The sequence below is a fragment of the Aegilops tauschii genome, chromosome 5 (genome assembly GCF_002575655.3).
Source record: "Aegilops tauschii subsp. strangulata cultivar AL8/78 chromosome 5, Aet v6.0, whole genome shotgun sequence".
NCBI lineage: Eukaryota > Viridiplantae > Streptophyta > Magnoliopsida > Poales > Poaceae > Aegilops > Aegilops tauschii.
In genome coordinates this window covers 77,482,595-77,504,633 of record NC_053039.3, presented here as the reverse complement: position 1 = coordinate 77,504,633, position 22,039 = coordinate 77,482,595, and the positions used below count along the sequence as shown (strand labels likewise).

At 45.8% G+C, this 22,039-nt stretch overlaps 2 protein-coding genes across 3 annotated transcripts; one reads left to right on the top strand and one right to left on the bottom strand.

Moving 5' to 3' along the window:
- The first annotated feature begins 11,793 nt into the window (after window positions 1-11,793).
- Window positions 11,794-12,498, top strand: LOC109764817 (uncharacterized). Its single transcript, XM_020323598.4, has one exon. The coding sequence runs from the start codon at window positions 11,877-11,879 to the stop codon at window positions 12,156-12,158; it is 282 nt and encodes a 93-aa protein (XP_020179187.1). The 5' UTR covers window positions 11,794-11,876; the 3' UTR covers window positions 12,159-12,498.
- Window positions 12,499-12,984: 486 nt separating this feature from the next.
- Window positions 12,985-17,832, bottom strand: LOC109764805 (uncharacterized). 2 transcript variants are annotated; one of them, XM_020323585.4, is made up of 13 exons: window positions 17,518-17,832; window positions 17,282-17,418; window positions 16,649-16,687; window positions 16,469-16,561; window positions 16,245-16,361; window positions 15,645-15,740; window positions 14,923-15,036; window positions 14,638-14,691; window positions 14,267-14,314; window positions 13,995-14,145; window positions 13,674-13,839; window positions 13,522-13,591; window positions 12,985-13,441 (listed from the first exon to the last, which is right to left on the bottom strand). In XM_020323585.4, exons 2-13 carry the CDS (start codon window positions 17,348-17,350, stop codon window positions 13,184-13,186), a joined length of 1,275 nt encoding a protein of 424 aa, XP_020179174.1. In that variant the 5' UTR covers window positions 17,351-17,418; window positions 17,518-17,832; the 3' UTR covers window positions 12,985-13,183. The 2 variants fall into 2 exon arrangements, with proteins under 2 accessions (XP_020179174.1, XP_045084323.1); XM_045228388.2 differs by having other exon boundaries at window positions 17,496-17,802.
- Window positions 17,833-22,039: the final 4,207 nt, after the last annotated feature.

Sequence of the window (22,039 nt, the reverse complement as noted above, 5' to 3'; positions counted from 1 at the left end):
CGGGGCCGACCTGAGCCTCCAGAAGAGTGGGCAAGAGCGGCGGAGCACTCGAGCGAGAGTGGGGCGGTGCAGCAGGTGGAGTGGAAGAAACCCGAGTAGCGAGCACAGAGGGAACCTCCAGCAAACCAGCACCACGTAGGCGAGTCTCCTCAGCACGAATCTCTGAAAGCGCCTCCATGAGAGAAATACGGCCACGAGCAAACAACTGAGCACGCCGGGGCTCAAACTCCTTACGGAGCCGAGACAGGAACTCATAGACGCGATGAAACTCCAAATCGGCCTGGACAGCCTGGCAGCAGGGGCAAGTACGACAACCAGCACTGCGGAGAGAATCAAGCTGGCACCAGATAGCAGAACTCTGTGCATAAAAGTCATCAACAGTAGAGTCACCCTGCTGAAGAGCATGCTCCTGACGAACCACAGAAAGATATAAGGCATCACCAGAGGGCTCATAGCGCTGACGAAGACAGGTCCACATCTGGAAGACAGTAGGAAGACCCAGAAACTCAGAAGCAAACTGAGGCAGAACACTAGCAGTGAGAACAGCTGCAGCACGAGCATCATCATCAAGCCACTGAGTGTAAACAGACAAAGCACCATGATACGTCTGAAGAGCCTCCTCATAAGCCAAAGCCCGCTCATCATAGGCACGATCAGCAGCCTCATCAACAATCTTAGCCGCATCCTTGGCGGCCTGATTAGCATCCGTAGGAAGAACCAGTGGAGTCGGCGGAGTAGGGGCCACCGGAGGAACCGGACGGGGCGGACAGCAGACCTCGCCAGAAAGAACACCCCAGAGACGGATGCCACGCATGTGAATGCGCATGAAGCCAGCGAACTCGGTGTAGTTAGTACCATCAAAGATCACCGGACAGCGAGGGACAGAAACATAGCCCGATGCAGCAGACATTTTTTTTTGAGAGACCCGGAATCAGAGGAACCACCGAACAGCAGGCGGAAGACCACGCGCGAACGGCAGCCGCGGGAGGGGCGGACGAGCACGGGCGGGCGCGGGGCCTGGTACGGGGGCGCGCGAGGGAGAGCACGAAGGCCCGCAGGTCGCGGTGGCCGAGCACGGGGAGAGCGGCGGCGGCGGCCTACTTCGAGCGGGAGGGAGCTTCGGGCGGGAGCAGCCGCGGTCGACGACTGCGAGCGGGAGGACGGCGACTTCGAGCGGGAGCAGCGGCGGCCGACTCCGCGGGAGCGGGAGGGAGCTTCGAGCGGGAGGGAGCTTCGAGCGGGAGCAGCCACAGTCGACAACGACTTCGAGCAGGAGGTCGGCGATTTCGAGCGGGAGCAGCGGCGGCCGACTCGATCGGGACGGATCAATAGCACGAGTTGCAGCGTGCAAAAAATTGACCTAGCCCTAATACCATGTTAGGAATAAGCAACTTGTATTCCCATGAGGCCATAGGCCGATATATATACATGTACAGGTGTGGTACATATGCAGGAAACCCCTTATACTATGGGATAAATACAAAGGGGTTTACATGACTTATATTATAACTCTAACACTCGTCACGTCCGTGATCTCATCCAGGACTTCGAACAAACTTCGGTCATCAAAACACATAACTCATAATACAAATCGTCATCGAACGTTAAGCGTGAGGACCCTACGGGTTCGAGAACTATGTAGACATGACCGAGACACATCTCCGGTCAATAAAAAATAGCGGAACCTGGATGCTCATATTGGCTCCTACATATTCTACGAAGATCTTTATCGGTCAAACCGCATAACAACATACATTGTTCCCTTTGTCATCGGTATGTTACTTGCCCGAGATTCAATCGTCGGTATCATCATACCTAGTTCAATCTCATTACTGGCAAGTCTCTTTACTCGTTCCGTAATACATCATCCCGCAACTAACTCATTAGTCACATTGCTTGCAAGGCTTATAGTGATGTGCATTACCGAGAGGGCCCAGTGATACCTCTCCGATACTCGGAGTGACAAATCGTAATCTCGATCTATGCCAACCCAACAAACACCTTCGGAGCACCTGTAGAGCACTTTATAATCACCCAATTACGTTGTGACATTTGATAGCACACAAGGTGTTCCTCCGGTATTCGGGAGTTGCATAATCTCATAGTCATAGGAACATGTATAAGTCATGAAGAAAGCAATAGCAATAAAAAACTCTAACGATCATAATGCTAAGCTAATGGATGGGTCTTGTCCATCACATCATTCTTCTAATGATGTGATCCCGTTCATCAAATGACAACACATGTCCATGGTCAGGAAACTTAACCATCTTTGATTAACGAGCTAGTCTAGTAGAGGCATACTAGGGACACTTTGTTTTGTATATGTATTAACACATGTATCAAGTTTCCAGTTAATACAATTCTAGCATGAATAATAAACATTTATCATGATATAAGGAAATAAAATAATAACTTTATTATTGCCTCTAGGGCATATTTTCTTCATAGGCCTCCTAAACCCCACCTCTTTGAGTCCTGTACAGGAAAAGGGTGATAAGGTTTTTGGGGAGCGCTCTGCGCGACTACTGGCCGGTTCATCACGGACGCTCCGGACACCGATGACCACTTCCCCAACGAAGACTTCTTCCCCGATGTCGACAACCTCTTCGACGACATGGCTGGCGGGGATATCTACCCCAAGACTAGTCTTTCTGCTGTTGTACCGTATGTGTTCGTGCTCTTTATATTTGAGATTCTATCATAGTTTCTTGCTCTAGTGTTTGCTCTAGATATGTTTCGTTCTAGGTCATATATGCAGATGCTATTTACCTTCTCTCTATCAGATTGCATGACTTGTTTTATCTCTGTTATATTAGTCATGCTTTATCTAGTATTTCTGTTAATAAAATCATTTGGTAAATTGCTCATATTCCAACAACATACACATTTTCAGGATAATTTAGAAACACATATACAAAATTATGCAAGAAAATAACATGATCATGGTGATTGGTTATTGCAAGAGAAACCAAACGATTTTTTTGTACATACAAGATCCTTTTGACCATGTGTTCAATGTGCAAATCTACACTTATTAGGGCGTAGCTCAAAATCTTGATCATGAATAATTCTTCGTCGTGTCTGCGTGCAAAATGTAGGGGGTATTTTGCTTGTCTTCTTTTTTTCTGGAGCGGAGACCATTGAACCTAGTGGATATTGTTTGTACAATCTTGCACGAGTTTGTCAAACGAAAATTATTTTGCGACCTCACATGAGTCACATTTCTATTCTTCTAAATCTATGAATCTTCATATTAGGGAAAAGGATGTTGTAGCTCGAACATGTTTTAAAATCCCGCTTTTTCGAGTTTGCAAAAATTTCTGAATGCAAAGGGGTTAATGTACAATTGCATTGATGGAAATTGTCCGGGGATTCATCATAATTGGAGAAGATGGTTGGTCGGTGTTGTTGGTGATTTTATTTTATTGTTTTGGAAAAAATACTGATGTTTTTTTTAGAACTTTGAGGAAATCCTGATGGTGACTTTTTTTAAAAAAAATTGCTGATTGTTTTTTAGGGGCTTTTGAGTTTTGCTGATTGTTTTTTGAGGGGCTTTTGAGTTTTGCTGATGGGGAAGGGACAGGCCCTGTGCTAACTTTGTTCTATAGCACTGGCATCACACACCTGCACCGACACATTCAGAGCCTCCCGGTCACAACGGAACGGATAGGATAGGCTGCTGCTGGTGCTGCCTGCATGTGTGCACCTGATTCCATTTTACTGCGTCGTCGTCTTCCGCGACTGCAGTCACCGACCATCGAGGCAAAATGCATTTACCTTGCGGATCCAAGTTTGGACGGCGGCTTTCCGGCGCTACTTTGCTACGTGTCCAGGTCCTGACAAATGCTAGTACTAGTAGTAGTACTACTATACTCCACATTGAATCTACATTGAATCTAAATTAAACTACTCTACATTGAATCAGATGCGATTCTAAATTAAACTACTCTACATTGAATCTATTTAAGTGAAGCCATCAGGTGCGATTGAGTACTACTACATTGAGTACTTCTCTACATTGAGTACTTACTACAACAAGATCAGATGTGGTTCCAGCTAAGCTCTTCTCAAGCATCTCCAAATTAATTATCTTGACCAAACTAACAGTACGAGTCTTTTAATTATTATTAAGCCTAGTGTACAACCTTTATTAGGCAGCCATGACAATTGCATGGCGAGCTGTGAGTGTAAAGTGACGTCGCCCGAATAAAAGGTGGTGTTTTCCTGGCGTGGCAGCAGAAATGTGTTCTTACCTAATTGGTTGCTGGCTCAAGGAGAATAGGTTCTAACCTTTCACTGTCACTCCTAGTCAATTACAGAGGACTTGCGTTACTGGTCTTTTTTTTGCCATCTCTCTCTCTAGAAACTGCGAGCTGAGCCAATTGATTTCAGACCGAAACCGACAAAGTTAGGACACAAACTACTGCCCCCGTCTCATAATGTAAGACGTTTTTTCACTCTATACTAGAGTCGAAAAACGTCTTACATTATGGGACAGAGGGAGTACATTTTAAATTTCGGGTCGTTATCGACACACCTACTCGTGGCATTCTCTTTTGTGCATGGGATTAATTAACTTGCAATGATTTTGGTAAAGCAGTCACTTGAATGTGTTCCACAAGTCAGCCCTTATCACCATATGTGCGTGAGCAGTGCGTGCGAGAGCTGCAGATATGCTGGCTGTGAGGGGATGGCCTCATGAACCCAGATGTCTGCTCTGTCTTCAACAGCCTGAAACAGCAACCCACCTCTGCAAAGACTGCCCCTTCACGATCGCGGTCTGGAACCAGGTGAACACCTGGACTAACGAAGGCGTTCCTATCTCGGGCTTCCTCCCCGAGCCAGGAAACGTGTCAGACTAGTGGGACAAGACTCTCATTTCACAGCCCAATCAAGTGTTAGAATTAATGGGCTAGGCCCATAGCAATTTTTGAAATCTCAAAGCCCATGTGTAAAATGGCAAGTGGTGGTGCTAAGTTTAGTCCCACCCCGGAAGTTGAAGAAGAGTTGGACCTCTTTATATAGTGGGTTCTCTCCACCACTCTAAGTGGTGTGTGAGAAGAGAAAGGGAAAACCACACGCGCACGCTCGCTCGCCTCGCTTCGCCTGGCCGGGCCGGGCCGGGGCGGGGCGGGGCGGGGCGTACATGCGACATGCGCGTGAATGGTCCGCCGAAATCCGGTCCGTCTCCTTGCAGGAGCGCAGCTTCCTTTTGCCGTTTTATTTTTATGTCTTGGCAGACAAGTTTTTGATTTCTTGTCCGGTAAGTATACGAATTAGAAACCGAGTCGGTTTGGGATTGTGGTCGCGACACAATACCGCCTCTGGTCCTAATATATATACATCTACCGGCTGTGGCCAGAGACACACCGAAAAACACCTAGGGTTTTGCCTCATCTCACAACTTGCGCCGCCATCGTAGTCTACTCCATCCCAAACGCCGGCGTGCATCGGCGCGTGGGAGAGCAGGTCTCCGGAACCGTTCGTCTTTGCGATCCTGCACCGGGAGAGGACGAATTAGGTTTTTGGGAAGCGCTGTGCGCGACTGCTCAAATTCGTCATCACGGGTCGTCTTCCGTCCAAGTCGGGCGGTGCTACTCATCGTCGTATTCATCGCCGTCAGCAGCAGATCGTCGCCAACATCGTCATCAACCCTGTCGCACCCATAATAGCTAACGATCAGTACGTCCAACATCCTCTGTTCATGTCTGTTTCTACAGCTATTGTTACGTGTTTGCTGCTGTTATGCATGTCTTGCTGTTCTTCTAGTTTGCTAGATTTTTGCATGCTAGTATCTCTTCTAGTCATGAATTATTTACTTGAATTAATCATGAACTTGCCTAATATTCCAACAATCCAAAAACCTAATTATAGGCAATTTCCTGAGTTAATTATGGCTGGATTCGCTGATGCACTGAGGCCGGATAAGTTTACCGGTGTGCACTTTAAGAGGTGGCAGGTGAAGACCACGCTCTGGCTTACTGCTCTGAAAGTTTTCCACGCTAGTGTTGGTGCTCCAGAGGGAATGACCGACGAAGATCGGAGAAAATTCCAGGAAGCCAATACTATGTTTGTGGGATGCATTCTGAGTGTTCTTGCTGACCATCTGTGTGATGTGTACATGCACATAAATGACGGAAAGATTCTGTGGGATGCACTGAATGCAAAATTCGGTGCAACAGATGCAGGCAGTGAACTGTACATCATGGAGAGTTTTCATGACTACAAGATGGTGAATAACCGTTCTGTGGTTGAACAAGCTCATGAGATACAGTGCATTGTGAAGGAACTTGAACTCCTTAAATGTGTTCTACCCGACAAATTCGTGGCTGGGTGCATGATTGCAAAGTTGCCTCCTTCATGGAGGAATTTCGCCACAACTCTGAAGCATAAGAGACAGGAGATATCATTTGAAAATCTGATTGCATCTCTTGATGTTGAAGAAAAAGCTCGGGCTAAAGATACTACTGAAAAAGGAGGTGAGGTTCAGCCTACTGCTAACATGGTGCAGAGGTACCCACAGAACAAGAACAAAGGGAAGAACAAACCTGTTTTCAACAAGCCTACCAAGACTACTACCTTCAAGAAGAAGAAGTTCAACAAGGCTGACCTAGAGTGCTACGCCTGTGGGAAGCCTGGACACTTTTCCAAGGAATGCCCTGAACGTGCAGACCGCAGAGGGAAAACAAGCTCCAAGACTGTCAACATGGTGACCGCTAGCAATACTGATGGGTATGGTAATTTACCTATTGTGCTTTCAGTATTTCAATCATCTTCGTGGTGGATTGATTCGGGTGCTAACGTTCATGTGTGTGCTGACATCTCCCTGTTTACTTCTTATCAGGTCGCAAGGGATTCTTCCGTCCTAATGGGGAATGGGTCACATGCTTCTGTTCGTGGCATTGGCACGGTGGATCTGAAGTTTACTTCGGGAAAGATCGTGCAACTAAGGAACGTGCAACATGTCCCTACTATGAACAAGAATCTAGTTAGCGGCTCCCTTCTATGTCGAGATGAATTTAAGGTAGTTTTAGAGTCCAATAAAGTAATCGTGTCAAGATTTGGACAATTTATAGGAAAAGGCTATGAGTGCGGAGGCTTGTTCCATTTTTCTCTTTCAGATTTTTGCAATAAGTCAATAAACCAAATTTGTGCTAGTGTTAATGATGATGCAAGTATTTGGCACTCTCGTTTATGTCATATTAATTTTGGTTTAATGTCTCGGCTATCCAGCATGAGTTTAATTCCGAACTTCACAGTTGCCAAAGGTTCTAAGTGCCATAGTTGTGTGCAATCTAAGCAACCTCGAAAGCCTCATAAGGCTGCCGAGGAGAGAAACTTGGCACCTCTAGAACTCATACATTCTGATCTTTGTGAGATGAATGGTGTGTTGACAAAAGGTGGAAAGAGATATTTCATGACTTTGATTGATGATGCGACTAGATTTTGCTATGTTTATTTGTTGCAAACTAAAGATGAAGCATTAGACTACTTTAAAATCTATAAAGCTGAAGTTGAAAATCAACTAGAGAGAAAGATCAAGCGTCTTAGGTCCGATCGTGGTGGAGAGTATTTTCCAAAAGTTTTTGATGAATTTTGTGAGGAACATGGTATTGTTCATGAGAGGACGCCTCCCTATTCACCTCAATCAAATGGAGTGGCCGAGAGGAAAAACCGCACATTGACTGACTTGGTGAATGCCATGTTAGACACTGCTGGTTTATCTAAGGCATGGGGGGGAGGCTCTATTGACTTCATGTCATGTCCTGAATAGAGTTCCCAACAATAATAAGGAGAAAACCCCTTATGAGGAGTGGGTTGGGAGAAAACCATCACTTTCTTATTTGCGCACTTGGGGATGTTTGGCAAAGGTCAATATTCCTATTCCTAAGAAACGTAAACTTGGACCAAAGACAGTGGATTGTGTCTTTCTAGGGTATGCTCAACGGAGCATTGCTTATAGGTTTTTAGTGGTAAAATCTGAAGTACCTGATATGCATGTTGATACTATAATGGAATCTCGTGATGCAACATTTTTTGAGAACATATTTCCTATGAAAGATATGCATAGCATTGCTAGATTTTCTTCTGAGATAATTCCTGAATCTAGTACAACTGATGAATATTTCGAACAATCACATGAGGAAGTCCTTGAGAAGGATAACAATGAAGTTCCTAAAAGGAACAAGAGACAAAGGATTGCAAAATCCTTTGGTGATGATTTCATTGTATACCTTGTGGACGACACACCCAAGACGATTGCAGAAGCATATGCATCTCCGGATGTAGATGATTGGAAAGAAGCTGTTCATAATGAGATGGACTCAATTCTTTCTAATGGAACTTGGGAACTAACTGATAGACCATATGGTTGTAAACCTGTGGGCTGTAAGTGGGTGTTCAAAAAGAAGCTAAAGCCTGATGGTACTATTGATAAGTACAAGGCGCGGCTAGTGGCCAAGGGCTACACTCAGAAAGAAGGCGAAGATTACTTTGACACCTATTCACCCGTTGCTAGAATGACCACCATTCGAGTGTTACTTTCCTTGGCTGCCTCTTATGGTCTTATCATTCATCAAATGGATGTAAAGACAGCTTTTCTCAATGGAGAGTTGGAAGAGGAGATCTATATGGATCAGCCTGACGGGTTTGTGGTAAAGGGTGAAGAGAGAAAGGTGTGCAAGTTGTTAAAATCTTTGTATGGTCTGAAACAGGCACCTAAGCAATGGCATGAGAAGTTTGAAAGAACTCTGACTTCTGCAGGATTTGTCATTAACGAGGCTGATAGGTGTGTTTACTATCGCCATGGTGGGGGCAATAGTGTCATATTATGTTTGTATGTGGACGACATACTGATCTTTGGTACAAACATTAATGCAATTAATGAGGTCATGTCTTTTCTATCAAAAAGTTTTGACATGAAAGATCTGGGAGAAGCCGATGTAATTCTAAACATCAAACTTATTAAGGATGAGAGTGGGATTACATTAACGCAATCACTATGTTGAGAAGGTCTTGAACCGATTCGGTTTTATGGATAGCAAGCCTTCTCCAACACCTTATGATCCCAGCGTGACACTCAGAAAGAACAAGAAAGAAACGAGAGATCAATTAAGATACTCTCAAATTGTCGGTTCACTCATGTACTTAGCTAGCGCTACAAGACCAGATATCTCTTTTGCTGTGAGCAAACTGAGTAGGTTCATGTCCAACCCGGGTGATGATCATTGGCATGCACTAGAAAGGGTCTTGCGCTATCTGAGAGGTACTATGAGTTACAGAATTACTTATTCAGGGCATCCTGCTGTGCTAGAAGGATATAGTAATTCAAATTGGATCTCCGAAGTTGATGTACTTTACGCAACAAGTGGGTATGTATTTACTCATGGTGGTGGCGCAGTGTCATGGAGGTCTTGCAAGCAAACCATATTGACAAGGTCAACTATGGAAGCAGAATTAACTGCTTTGGACACAGCTACTGTTGAGGCGAATGGCTGCGTGAGCTCTTGATGGACTTGCCGGTTGTTGAAAAACCTATACCGGCTATTCTTATGAATTGTGATAACCAAACGGTTATCGCTAAAGTGAACAATTCTAAAGATAATGCAAAGTCATTAAGACACGTGAAAAGACGTTTGAAGTCTGTCAGGAAGTTGAGAAACTCCGGAGTAATAACTGTTACGTATATACAAACAGACAAAAACCTGGTAGATCCCTTTACAAAGGGACTATCATGAAATGTGATAGATATTGCATCAAGGGAGATGGGTATGAGACCCATAGATGTTACACCATAGTAGTAACCCAACCTTTGTGATCGGAGATCCCGTGAATTAGGATCTGGGAAGAACAAGCTATTGGTTAACTGAGGAGAGTAATAACTTATGATCGTCTCCAAGTGAAGATGCAAAACTCTCAGAGCTGTAAGGCTCAGATCTGTAAGGCAGGTTGGCAACATGCCTTAATGTGGTTCTATTGGCTATAATTAGCAAAGATGCTGTCCTACAGAGCAGTCTTGAAAGAACACACCTATATGAGTTCTGACTGTAAACGTCGCAGTCTATGAGATTTGGGTGATCTCTAGTAAGCTCACGAAGAGACCAGTGAGTATGACGTATAAGCTCCAAACCGCGGGGTAGCCTACTGGCGGTCAGGTACTGGTTAAGACTTTGAGTGAAACCTGTTCACACAAAACTAGCAATTCAAGGCATAGTCCATTGTCAAGTTGTGAATGGATGTAGCTTAAAGTTCTAGGCAGAAGTTCAACTTAACAGTCTCTGCTGAAACACTGGTATATTAAACAAGTGGTGAGAGAAGGCAAATCTCTAAATGGGTATTTGAGATCTGGTGGGGGATTGTTAGAATTAATGGGCTAGGCCCATAGCAATTTTTCAAATCTCAAAGCCCATGTGTAAAATGGCAAGTGGTGGTGCTAAGTTTAGTCCCACCCCGGAAGTTGAAGAAGAGTTGGACCTCTTTATATAGTGGGTTCTCTCCACCACTCTAAGTGGTGTGTGAGAAGAGAAAGGGAAAACCACACGCGCGCGCTCGCTCGCCTCGCCTCGCCTGGCCGGGCCGGGGCGGGGCGGGGCGGGGCGGGGCGTACATGCGACATGCGCGTGAATGGTCCGCCGAAATCCGGTCCGTCTCCTTGCAGGAGCGCAGCTTCCTTTTGCCGTTTTATTTTTATGTCTTGGCAGACAAGTTTTTGATTTCTTGTCCGGTAAGTATACGAATTAGAAACCGAGTCGGTTTGGGATTGTGGTCGCGACACAATACCGCCTCTGGTCCTAATATATATACATCTACCGGCTGCGGCCAGAGACACACCGAAAAACACCTAGGGTTTTGCCTCATCTCACAACTTGCGCCGCCATCGTAGTCTACTCCATCCCAAACGCCGGCGTGCATCGGCGCGTGGGAGAGCAGGTCTCCGGAACCGTTCGTCTTTGCGATCCTGCACCGGGAGAGGACGAATTAGGTTTTTGGGAAGCGCTGTGCGCGACTGCTCAAATTCGTCATCACGGGTCGTCTTCCGTCCAAGTCGGGCGGTGCTACTCATCGTCGTATTCATCGCCGTCAGCAGCAGATCGTCGCCAACATCGTCATCAACCCTGTCGCACCCATAATAGCTAACGATCAGTACGCCCAACATCCTCTATTCATGTCTGTTTCTACAGCTATTGTTACGTGTTTGCTGCTGTTATGCATGTCTTCCTGTTCTTCTAGTTTGCTAGATTTTTGCATGCTAGTATCTCTTCTAGTCATGAATTATTTACTGGAATTAATCATGAACTTGCCTAATATTCCAACATCAAGTGTGCAAGAGGCGCAGTGAAAGAATCATCTACACGATATGGTCCATATGGAAGGAGCGAAATAGGCGGGTGTTCACGGGACTAAGGTTGATGCATCACGGGGTGGCGGCTCTAGCCCTAGACGCAATCAATCAGCGCGACCTGGCGTTTGCTGGCAGCCTGCCAACCGCAGGCATTGGTTAATCTAGTTCTAGGTTGTTTTTTCTTGTCGTTTCTACGACGTTCCCTGAAAACGCTCACCCCTTTGTATATTGCGTCCTTTCGCCATCTCTTCTATAATAAAAAGGCAGTGCTCCCGTCGGTTCCTAAAAAAACAAAAAACAAAAAACAAACAGGCGGCGCTGACACGTGAAACCATGTCCTCCGGCTACCCGTTTCCATAATAAACAGCAACCCGGAGTACTAAAATCATAATTGCGCTCCCCGAAACCGGCTATAAATGGCCCCTGCCTCGCCACCTTTCACACTCCCCTCACTCGCTCTCTCATCACTCACTCACTCAGCTCCGCACACAAAGCTCTCAAGAAGACGAGAAGAAGTCCGATCGATCTTGCCATGGACTCCAGGGTGTCCAAGAGCCCACCGTCGTCTCCGCCGCCGGCGGCTGCGCACGACGAGGGGGACGGTGACGCGGCGGCGGCGGTGCGGGTCACGAGCCGGCTGTACCTGCACAGGCCCGGGCCCGGCGCGGGGCCGCTGGAGAAGGACGCCGTGCTCCGCCGCATCCGCCACCGGAGGCGCGCCAACCGCCTCCGGGACACGCTGCGCTCGCTCCTCGTCCTGCAGCAGCAGCAGCCCACCGCACCGGAGCCGGAGGACGCGTTCACGTCTCCGTAGCCGCGGGACCTCCCCGGACCTTCTGGATCTCCCTCCCCGTGGTGCACAATGTGCCTCGTGTACCGCTGCTGCCTCGCGCACGCACGTTCGACGCTGACCACGAGCGGCTGCGAATTCGACGAGCATTGATGTGTCCCATGCTTTTCTTTTTATGTATTGATAGTAGTTGTATTTGTGTAGTATTTGTGGTAGAGTAGGAGTACTAATTCAGTGTGTAGGTCACTTAATTATTGCGTGGATGCAAAGGAATAACCGGGTTTGTTTCTGTTCAAATTATTTACCTAATAACAATGTCAGGTGTAGTGGCAAGAATAAAAATCAGCTCATTTCTCGGAAGAAATCTTCCTAGTGTCCCAATGAGGGCTCCATTTTGGTTTGGATTCCATTATCCAAGTGGCAACTTGCTTAAGAAATCCTGTGGGTGGGTACATACACTGATTGGAAAAACCACAGCCATTAAACTAAGTTGTTTCTAGACTGTTCCAATGGGTAACCGTTACTTCATTCGGGCCCAGACATCATCTGGTAGAAGGAAATACTCTGCTTGTGACAATCAATCTTGTCTGCTTCAGCCAATGATATGATAAACAAGATGAGATAATCATGACTTTCTTGACAATGTGCTGTTCAAGTGCAACTTACCAAACATTAAGATGACGAAAACAAATACATTTCGCACCCGCTGCACTTGTGCTTGAGCGCTAATTGTTGTACCGTTGCACAAGATGATTACAGATGGATCTGAACAGTTGCAAGTTGAACAGAAACAAAAGGATAGAGCATTAACCTCAGATTGTCGATATGCAGATCAGCTAAGCAGATAATCTTTTGTAAAGGTGCCAAATCATAATTTTTTTGGTATCACTATCATTGTCTGGATTCAAGAGTGTTACATACGGCACATGTGCCAACAACTTCATTTTTGTGTGGAAATCTATCTTGTATAATTGGCCTTCTGAGCTCTAGAGATAGTACGAGAAAGAACATCATAAGGACCGCGCTATAAGATTGTTTTGAGTGTAGGGTCAGACTTTATGGCTGTTAGAATCCAGTAGCCTATCTGATTCCGAAGGCATCACATCAGACGACATTTCAAAATTTTGCTTGGCTGTCATCTTGTTCCACTCATTCTCGACGCGGAAAAAGACCCACTGGAACCGCCTCACCACTTCCAAAGCTGTTATCGCAAACACTGTCAGGTAGTTGTGCCGAAGATGCGCCGATAGCTTGTATGTCCATGTACATCGGAGAATGAGATTGCTACCTAACACCCAATAAAATACCTGTAGAGCAATCATGAAAGGATTAGTTCAGAAAACTACCAAGGTGTACCAGCTAAAACCATGGATGCTTTTGTGTATACCCAGCTACGCCCGTAAAGAAGATTGCTCCATGCACTTGGGTTTTTGAACATGAAAATCCTGGTTAAAATGCTGCAATTATAGAGGAATTCTCATTAGCAACAATTGATACGTAAGGACCGAGTAGAAAAAAAACTTTTGTAGTGAACGGCACCTCAAATCCCAATCTCGCTTTATATCCCAGTAGAAGGAATACAGTGAATTCACAACACTGGAAATAAGCCACAGGGGGCGGTAAAAGCTAATCCATACGTCAGGAAATACATGATACTTGAGAGCTGATAAAAAGATCACAGGGACTGCTGTCGAGTACTTGAGTGCTGGATTTGGTACAAAGATGTTGGTAAGTGTCCAGAAATAGGCACAAAACATATGATCACAAGCTACAACTTGTTCTATTTCTAGCACTTTAAACATGTATGTCATCTCAAAAGAAATAAAGAATTGGAACTGAAATATGGTGGTGAGTAAATACCGTTCAGAAGACAAGTTTTCTCCTTTGTATCCTTGTACTGTCGAAGACACTGGAAGAAACGACACAAATAAGGGAGTACCAGAACTAGAGGAATAGCTACAGAGTGGCTACCACAAATTGAATCTGCTTCAAACCAAGCAATTGTCGCGACCTGTAAAATTTTATAATAATGATTACTTTTTGCAGTACTTTGCAATTATCAAGTAAACCAAGCAGTATGGATACTGCAGAAGACAATGTGTGCATAGAACAAGAGAAACAGAGAGATTAACCTGACGATGGACCATGCGACAACCTGAACGTTCCAAATCTGAAAACACCTGCAAACAAATGCATCAATTGAGCAACATATTAGAAAGATCAAACTGAAAATGTCCACTCAGGACAGCCTAGAAGCTAGAAACAGTTCTCTACAAAACTAGGAATAGTACATTGCAGATGCTCACGTAGTTAGGAGATAATTTTTCTTACAGTATATTACAGCCAACATGAGAACAGAAAATAATATAGTACATATTAAACAAGAAACCATGTCATACTATCTATAGCAGTAATTAGTTAAAACAAAACAATGGACAGCAAACACTTTAAATAAATGACTGCAAACTGTCTCCAATTGTTTACAAAAAAAATGACTGCATACCTTTGACATGGATGTAAAAATATCCGCCATAAAGAAGTCAGGGAATGTAATTGCCTGCGGAACAAGAGTACATTAAATCAATTCAAAATGTAATTTGATCAGATTTACTGGCTCCGCAAGCAAGGACAATCAGGTAATATATAATAGCCACCACAGACCAAAATATTTTGTTTGTCTATCTCGGTAAACAAAAGCCTACATAGCAGTTCCAATGCTACGCCTTGAATCACTAGCATAGCTAAAAGCAAAACCTATCTAACATTACTGAATTTTTTTACAACTTACTTGTAATGGAAGTGCTATACGCCACATGGTCCTCAGAAAGAAAAAGCGTGATGATAAATAAAACATATCAAAAGGAGAAAGGAGGATCATCAGAAGGATAGCATACAAAAGAACCTGCAGACATGCAGAATGATATGTCAATTCATAACCCAGCATTTAAAAAGTAATAATGCATCAGAGTAGAATAAATTGCATGATTTATTGTTTCTAAGGGGAAGCGGGAGTAAGTGGATTGTGCGTCATGCAGAACTTTAGATCACTTCAGTGTTACAAAGAAACCATCCGTATCTATGTGTGCACGTACATCAATTGATGCTTAGCATATAACAGTATTGTACTAAGATGGGCATTTCCACTTATTCGATTACAGGAGAATAGGTGTAACTTTAAGGTAAAAGTGGCAATTGCATTAACATTCGTTGCTAGCAAAATGTATAATGAATATACTACTGTTCCTGTTCTGATCTTGCGACAGGATGTAAGTTTCAATTCATCAATTAACACAACAGAGTCAGAGATACACAATGAGACATTCAATTTTAGTATGTCAACAATTATCTTATTACTGTTCCTTGGGAGAGCTCTGGGGATATTTATGTCCGAATTTGATTATTGATAACTGATAAGCACCACCACAAGTATAACCAAGCGTAATGTACACAACAAAAGGTCCCATGAGCAAATCATAGAATTAACAACTTAATGAGCTCAAGATATTACACTGGTTGAGATGCAGCAAGAGACACTTCACCATGTGAATACAGATATAGGTAAGCTGTCATACTTGTTGGAACAACTAAAGTCAGCCAAGTAGCACACTGCCAATGGAGGAAAATAAGTGTTACTTAAGCAGAATAATATGCCAGAGTACATGTAATATGAAAAATTATAGAATATTATGTCAGCATAAAAGAAATGGACAGGACAAAAAGACGATACAGTTTAAAGAAAAGAGAGCCAAGTTCAAAACACCAGCCCATCAGTACTCGACTGTAGAAATAATTACCCTGGCAACGCATGTTCATCCAGACACTAAAGTAGGGATCATATATACTACTTACATATAAAAGCAAGATAAACATGGTTGCTTTAGAAATGTTATGTACAGTTATACTAGAAAGATATATAATGGACTGGGAACTAAAAGAATTGTTGAGAGCTTTGCCGCCATCTATAAAATTCAGGCTACCATAACAACCATATGCCGCAGATATTGCATTGCAGTACTCCATAAAGCTTATAGGCTATGGATAGGCATGTCAGTGTAAATGTATTCAAATAAGAGATCAAATGGATATCACAAACAAGATAAATAGGCATACCCTCCATATTTCTCGGTGTGATAAATGTGTCTGTGAAAGATCAAACACCTTTGCATAATTTACTGATGATTGTGCGAAAACCCACAAATTTACTCCCCATAACCAAATCATCAGTGCCTACAATAGGAACACAAAGCACAATTACATGCATGAGGAAATTTTCTGCATAGGTGGTTACTAAAGAGTTGAGTATGTCACATGTGCAACAACAAAAAGAAACTCACCACCAGAAGAAGAGGATTATAGTATAAGAAAGCCTCGTATAGAAATAAGTCTCGCAGATCAACACTCATTCTCATAACCGAGTCCCACCCTATCTGGCAGTTCCAAGAGCATAATCGATTAACAAACCACATGAAGCTGAATTCATACATTACAAAAGTGATTGATTGAGCAACACTGACCTTGCAACAGCACAAGCCCCATAGGAGAAACAATATAACCTGGAAAAGTGACATACTCATAAGCAATTTGAGAAATAAATGTAGATCAGGCAGATGAGAAATCAAGAGAACATGGTATTTTCAGTACAATTGGTAAGTGGAATAATAAGGAGTAATAAAATACATAATGCTACAACATATAGAATTACATATGGACAGGTAAATATGCCAGCGTCTCTTGGAGGAATTGAAGGGTGCATCAATAAAGAAAACAAGCAGCAGCTCCAACTGAAAACGTCTACGTATGTTTAAAGGCCATTCCATCTTCTGTGACTGAGCCGCTTTTCCTAGACAAGTACTGTGAAAATATAGTGGTGTTCAGCAGTTTAGGTGTTCTACTATTCAAGTATCATGGAAAACAAAGGCATATCCTAGAGTAGCAGAGATATACACACGGCATGATTTTTGTCACTATTACAAAGTTTATGCAATGAGGGGGGCATCAGATGCTTTGGCTTATCACTTAATTTCCTTACAAACATGACATCAGCTGCAGACAATGCGCATAACGGCGGCCGCAGCACACGTACTATAGTACGTACATCAGAATGTAAATTAAGCATGTAGCGCCTGCCTAAATGCTGCGAGGGCTACCTTGACCCGCCAGAGGAAGAGCGGCGAAGGGATGATCGCCACGGCGGGGATCGCCGACACGCCCTTCATCTCGGCGCCGGCCCTGACCCTCCGCGCGCGCACTCTGTCGCACAGGCGCCTGCGTCTTCGAACGAACCCTGCGCACGGCAGCAGAATCAGCATCAGCGCGGCAGCAGGCTGGCAGGCGACGGAGTCCACGAAAGCCGAAGCTGACCGGATCGAGCAGAGGCGCTCACCGAGGATCGACAGCCCGTATCGCGGCCGGCCGGGGCAGCAGGGGAGGGAGGAGCCGTGCCGTCCGTCGGATAGGCGCAGGCCCCTCCGGCTCTCCGGAGAGGCTGTGGGAGAGGTGGGGACCTTCCGCCGGAACGGGGCGCGCGGGCGGCCGGCGGCGTGGCAGGGAATGGCGAGATCTGCGAGGGTGGGCAGGGGTGAAGACTGAAGAGGGGGAGGAGAAGCCGTAGGAAGGGGAGAAAGGGAGGCGCCGACTTGGAGTTTGACGTGTAGGCGAACCACGGGGGAGCTCTGAATTTTCTATCGACTTTAGTAGTACTGGTGGTGGTAGTAGAGGAGTGCTTTATTCCGTGATGATCGGTTGAACGTGGAAGTTGACACGTCCGGCGTCTTTTTTTTTAACATCACAAGCGCTTATATACACGCGCATACATTCATTTCTATGAAAGACTGAACCGGCATATCATCTTGAAATTTACGAAGTCACTGTAGGAAACGTCACGTCCCATTAAATGCGCATCGCCGAAAAATCCTGAAATAAATCCAGAAATAAATGCGAGCACAAGGATTTGAACCCTGATGAGGATATCACAATCCCTCTAACCATTCAATCACATGTTGATTCGCGACACGTCTGGCGTCCTACGGTGTAGGGCATATGGGATGGTACTTTCAGCGGATCTAGATTCCGTCGCGAACGGGTGCTTGATAGTGACGTGCTGGGTGCTACCCTTTTCTTCCTTGAGTTTTAATAGTATAGCATAGAAGAAATGTGAAATTCCCGATGAGCTTTCAAAAAAAAGGTTGGATGTGTTGGGCGCATTCCATGGGAAATTTGCGTCATTTGCCATGTTTATTTTATATATATATATATATATATATATATATATATATATATATATATATATAATTGAGAATCATCGGGATGGAGTTTCCCCACCTAAATATATTATTCAAAGTGGCCAAAATGCCAGCGTGGTGATCCAGTTTATAAGAAAAACCGGATCAAAACCTTAACAAACTGACTCCGTTTGTAAGGGAAACCGGGCCGAAAACCGTACAAGGCACGGCCTAGCTGGCAGACATAAGACCATCACCATGAGAGACACAAGTAGATGTGGGATGTCGTCGAGAGATCACAATACCAGGACTTTGCAAACAGCCGAACGCATCGGCGGGCATGCCGGCCCCATGGCACAACTCAGGAGCATCCACAATCAACGAGTGTCATCCCAGACACGAACCTTGACCGGGGCCCCGCCACAGAAAAAACGGAAATAATAGCAGTTTGAGAGGCATCTTGCGCCATCCTTGAGCAAAGATAGGTCGAGACAACACCAAGAGCACCAAGCTCGCCGCAACACAACGGTAACCATGAGAGGGTCTTGAGCAACCATTACCAACCTGAGCCGCACGAGAACACCACCACCGTAGACGAAGAGTCCAATCAACCGAGACCATCCATGATGCCTCAAGGCTATTGGTGCAGCCGAAAGGCAACGAGCGACCGAGTCCACACCCGGACGAAGAGTCACACGCAGCCGAGTCTACATCACAACAGCGACATTGCCGGCGAAGCCGAAGGGCATCAAGGAGCCGAGTCAGCGCCCGGATCGCTTCTCCAAGCACACCAACGCAAGCCGGCCGCGCCACCACCACCGTCCAACCCGCAGTGAGCAACCACCACACAATCCACCAAGCTGATGCCTTCAGGAAGGAATGCGACGCAAAAAGCGCGGCCATCGGCCGTTCTGGACGGTGCAGGAACATGGGTTTCCCCAGGAGCCTCGAAGGGGAAGTCACCATGATAGCGATGCCTCTAAGGAGGTAAGCGGCACCCGTGGGCGTCACCATCACCGGCTCCGGCAGGAGCAGTGGCTTTCGCCCAAGTGATCAGACCACCTCCGAGGAGCAGCGGTAGACTGCGAATCGCTGCTCCCTGCACCACCACAGAGCAAGGGTCATTGCAGCCCTCCACCGCACGTGACCAAATATGGTCCACCGCAGACCAGATCCCGCCTGCCCACGCCGCGCCCCGCCGTAGGGAAGGGTGAGCACCACCACACGCGCCTCCCAGAGACAGCTCCCCTACACCTGGATCCACTCCAGCCGAGCTCGTAGCCGCAGCGCCGAGCCGCCAACTCGTCGGGGCGCCCAGATCTAGCGCCGCACGAACCAAGGCCGCGAGCCCGTGCGAGAGCACCCTCCATCCCCGCACCGCGCCGATCCCAACGCGTCGAGCGGCAACGAGCGCTGGCTTCTGCCGAGCAGATCGAGGCGGCGCACAGAGATCCATCTTTTGGATCTTAGGGAGGGGGAGGAAGCTTGCGGGCATGAGAGCAGGCCAAGCAGGGCACCGCCGCAACCGTCCGTCGCACAGGGGTTAGACCGGCGACGGCCAGGGAAGGGAACGGTGGGGGGGGTTGGTTTGGCGGTGGCAGGGGGCTTCGGAGTCGCCACGGGCGACCCCGGAGGCAGTCTATCAGAGCAGTTTGTTAAAGTTATCACACCTCTGGAAGTTTATATATATAATTTGCGAGTTGTAGATCTAACACTTAGGAAGCGTTTGGTTGCAAAAAGTGTAATGGTAGCGGTAACGGTTTGAGAATACACCGTCAATGCAAATGGGATGGGTGGAAACTGATTTTGTTTGGATCATGAATGTAACAGTATGCAAATACATTTCACAAAAGAAAAAAAGGTTATATGCAAATACAGTACAATGTTTGGTTTAGAGAATACTCCCTTGAAGGAAATATGCCCTAGAGGCAATAATAAAGTTGTTATTTATATTTCCTTATATCATGATAAATGTTTATTATTCATGCTAGAACTGTATTAACCGGAAACTTAGTACATGTGTGAATACATAGACAAACAGAGTGTCCCTAGTATGCCTCTACTAGACTAGCTCGTTAATCAAAGATGGTTAAGTTTCCTAGCCATAGACATGTGTTGTCATTTGATGAACGGGATCACATCATTAGAGAATGATGTGATGGACAAGACCCATCCATTAGCTTAGCACTATGATCGTTTAGTTTATTGCTATTGCTTTCTTCATGACTTATACATGTTCCTATGACTATGAGATTATGCAACTCCCGAATACCCGAGGAACACTTAGTGTGCTATCAAACGTCACAATGTAACTGGGTGATTATAAAGATGCTCTACAGGTGTCTCCGATGGTTTTTGTTGAGTTGGCATAGATCAAGATTAGGATTCGTCACTCCGATTGTCGGAGAGGTATCTCTGGGCGCTCTCGGTAATGCACATCACTATAAACCTTGCAAGAAATGTGACTAATGAGTTAGTTGCGGGATGATGCATTACGTAATGAGTAAAGAGACTTGTCGGTAATGAGATTGAACTAGGTATGATGATACCAACGATCGAATCTCGGGGAAGTAACATACCGATGACAAAGGGAACAACGTATGTTGTTGTGTGGTTTGACCGATAAAGATCTTCGTAGAATATGTAGGAACCAATATGAGCATCCAGGTTCCGCTATTGGTTATTGACCGGAGATGTGTCTCAGTCATGTCTAAATAGTTCTCGAACCCGTAGGGTCCGCACACTTAACGTTCGATGACGATTTGTATTATGAGTTTATGTGATTTGATGACCGAAGGTTGTTCGGAGCCCTGGATGAGATCACGGATGTGACGAGGAGTCTTGTTATGGTCGAGACATAAAGATTCATATGTTGGAAGGTTATATTCGGACACCGGAATGGTTCGGGTCGTATCAGATAAGTTACGGAGTAACGGGGGTTACCGGAACCCCCCCCCCCCCGGAAGCTATCGGGCCTCATGGGCCTTAGTGGAGATGAGAGAGGGCTGGCTAGGAGGTGGCACGCCCCCCCTTGCCCCAATCCGAATTGGACAAGGGGAGGGGGCGGCGCCCCCCTCCTTCCTTCTCTCCTCCTCCTCCTTCCCCCCTTCTCCTACTTGGACTAGGAAAGGGGGAAACCTACTCCTACTAGGAGTAGGATTCCCCCCCCTTGGCGCACCCCTTTTGGCCGGCCAGACTCCTCCTCCCCTCCTTTATATACGGGGGAGGGGGCACCCCATAGATACACAAGTTGATCTTTAGCCGTGTGTGGCGCCCCCTCCACAGTTTTCCACCTCGGTCATATTGTCGTAGTGCTTAGTCGAAGCCCTACGTCGGTAAATTCATCATCACCGTCACCACACCATCGTGCTGACGAAACTCTCCCTCGGCCTCAGCTGGATCAAGAGTACGAGGGACGTCACCAAGTTGAACGTGTGTAGATCGCAGAGGTGCCGTACGTTCGGTACTTGGATCGGTTGGATCGCCAAGACGTTCGACTACATCAACCGCGTTACTAAATGCTTCAGCTTTTGGTCTACGAGGGTACGTGGACACACTCTCCCCGCTCGTTGCTATGCATCTCCTAGATAGATCTTGCATGATCGTAGGTAATTTTTTTGAAATACTGCGTTCCCCAACAGTGGTATCCGAGCCAGGTCTATGCCTAGATGTTGTATGCACGAG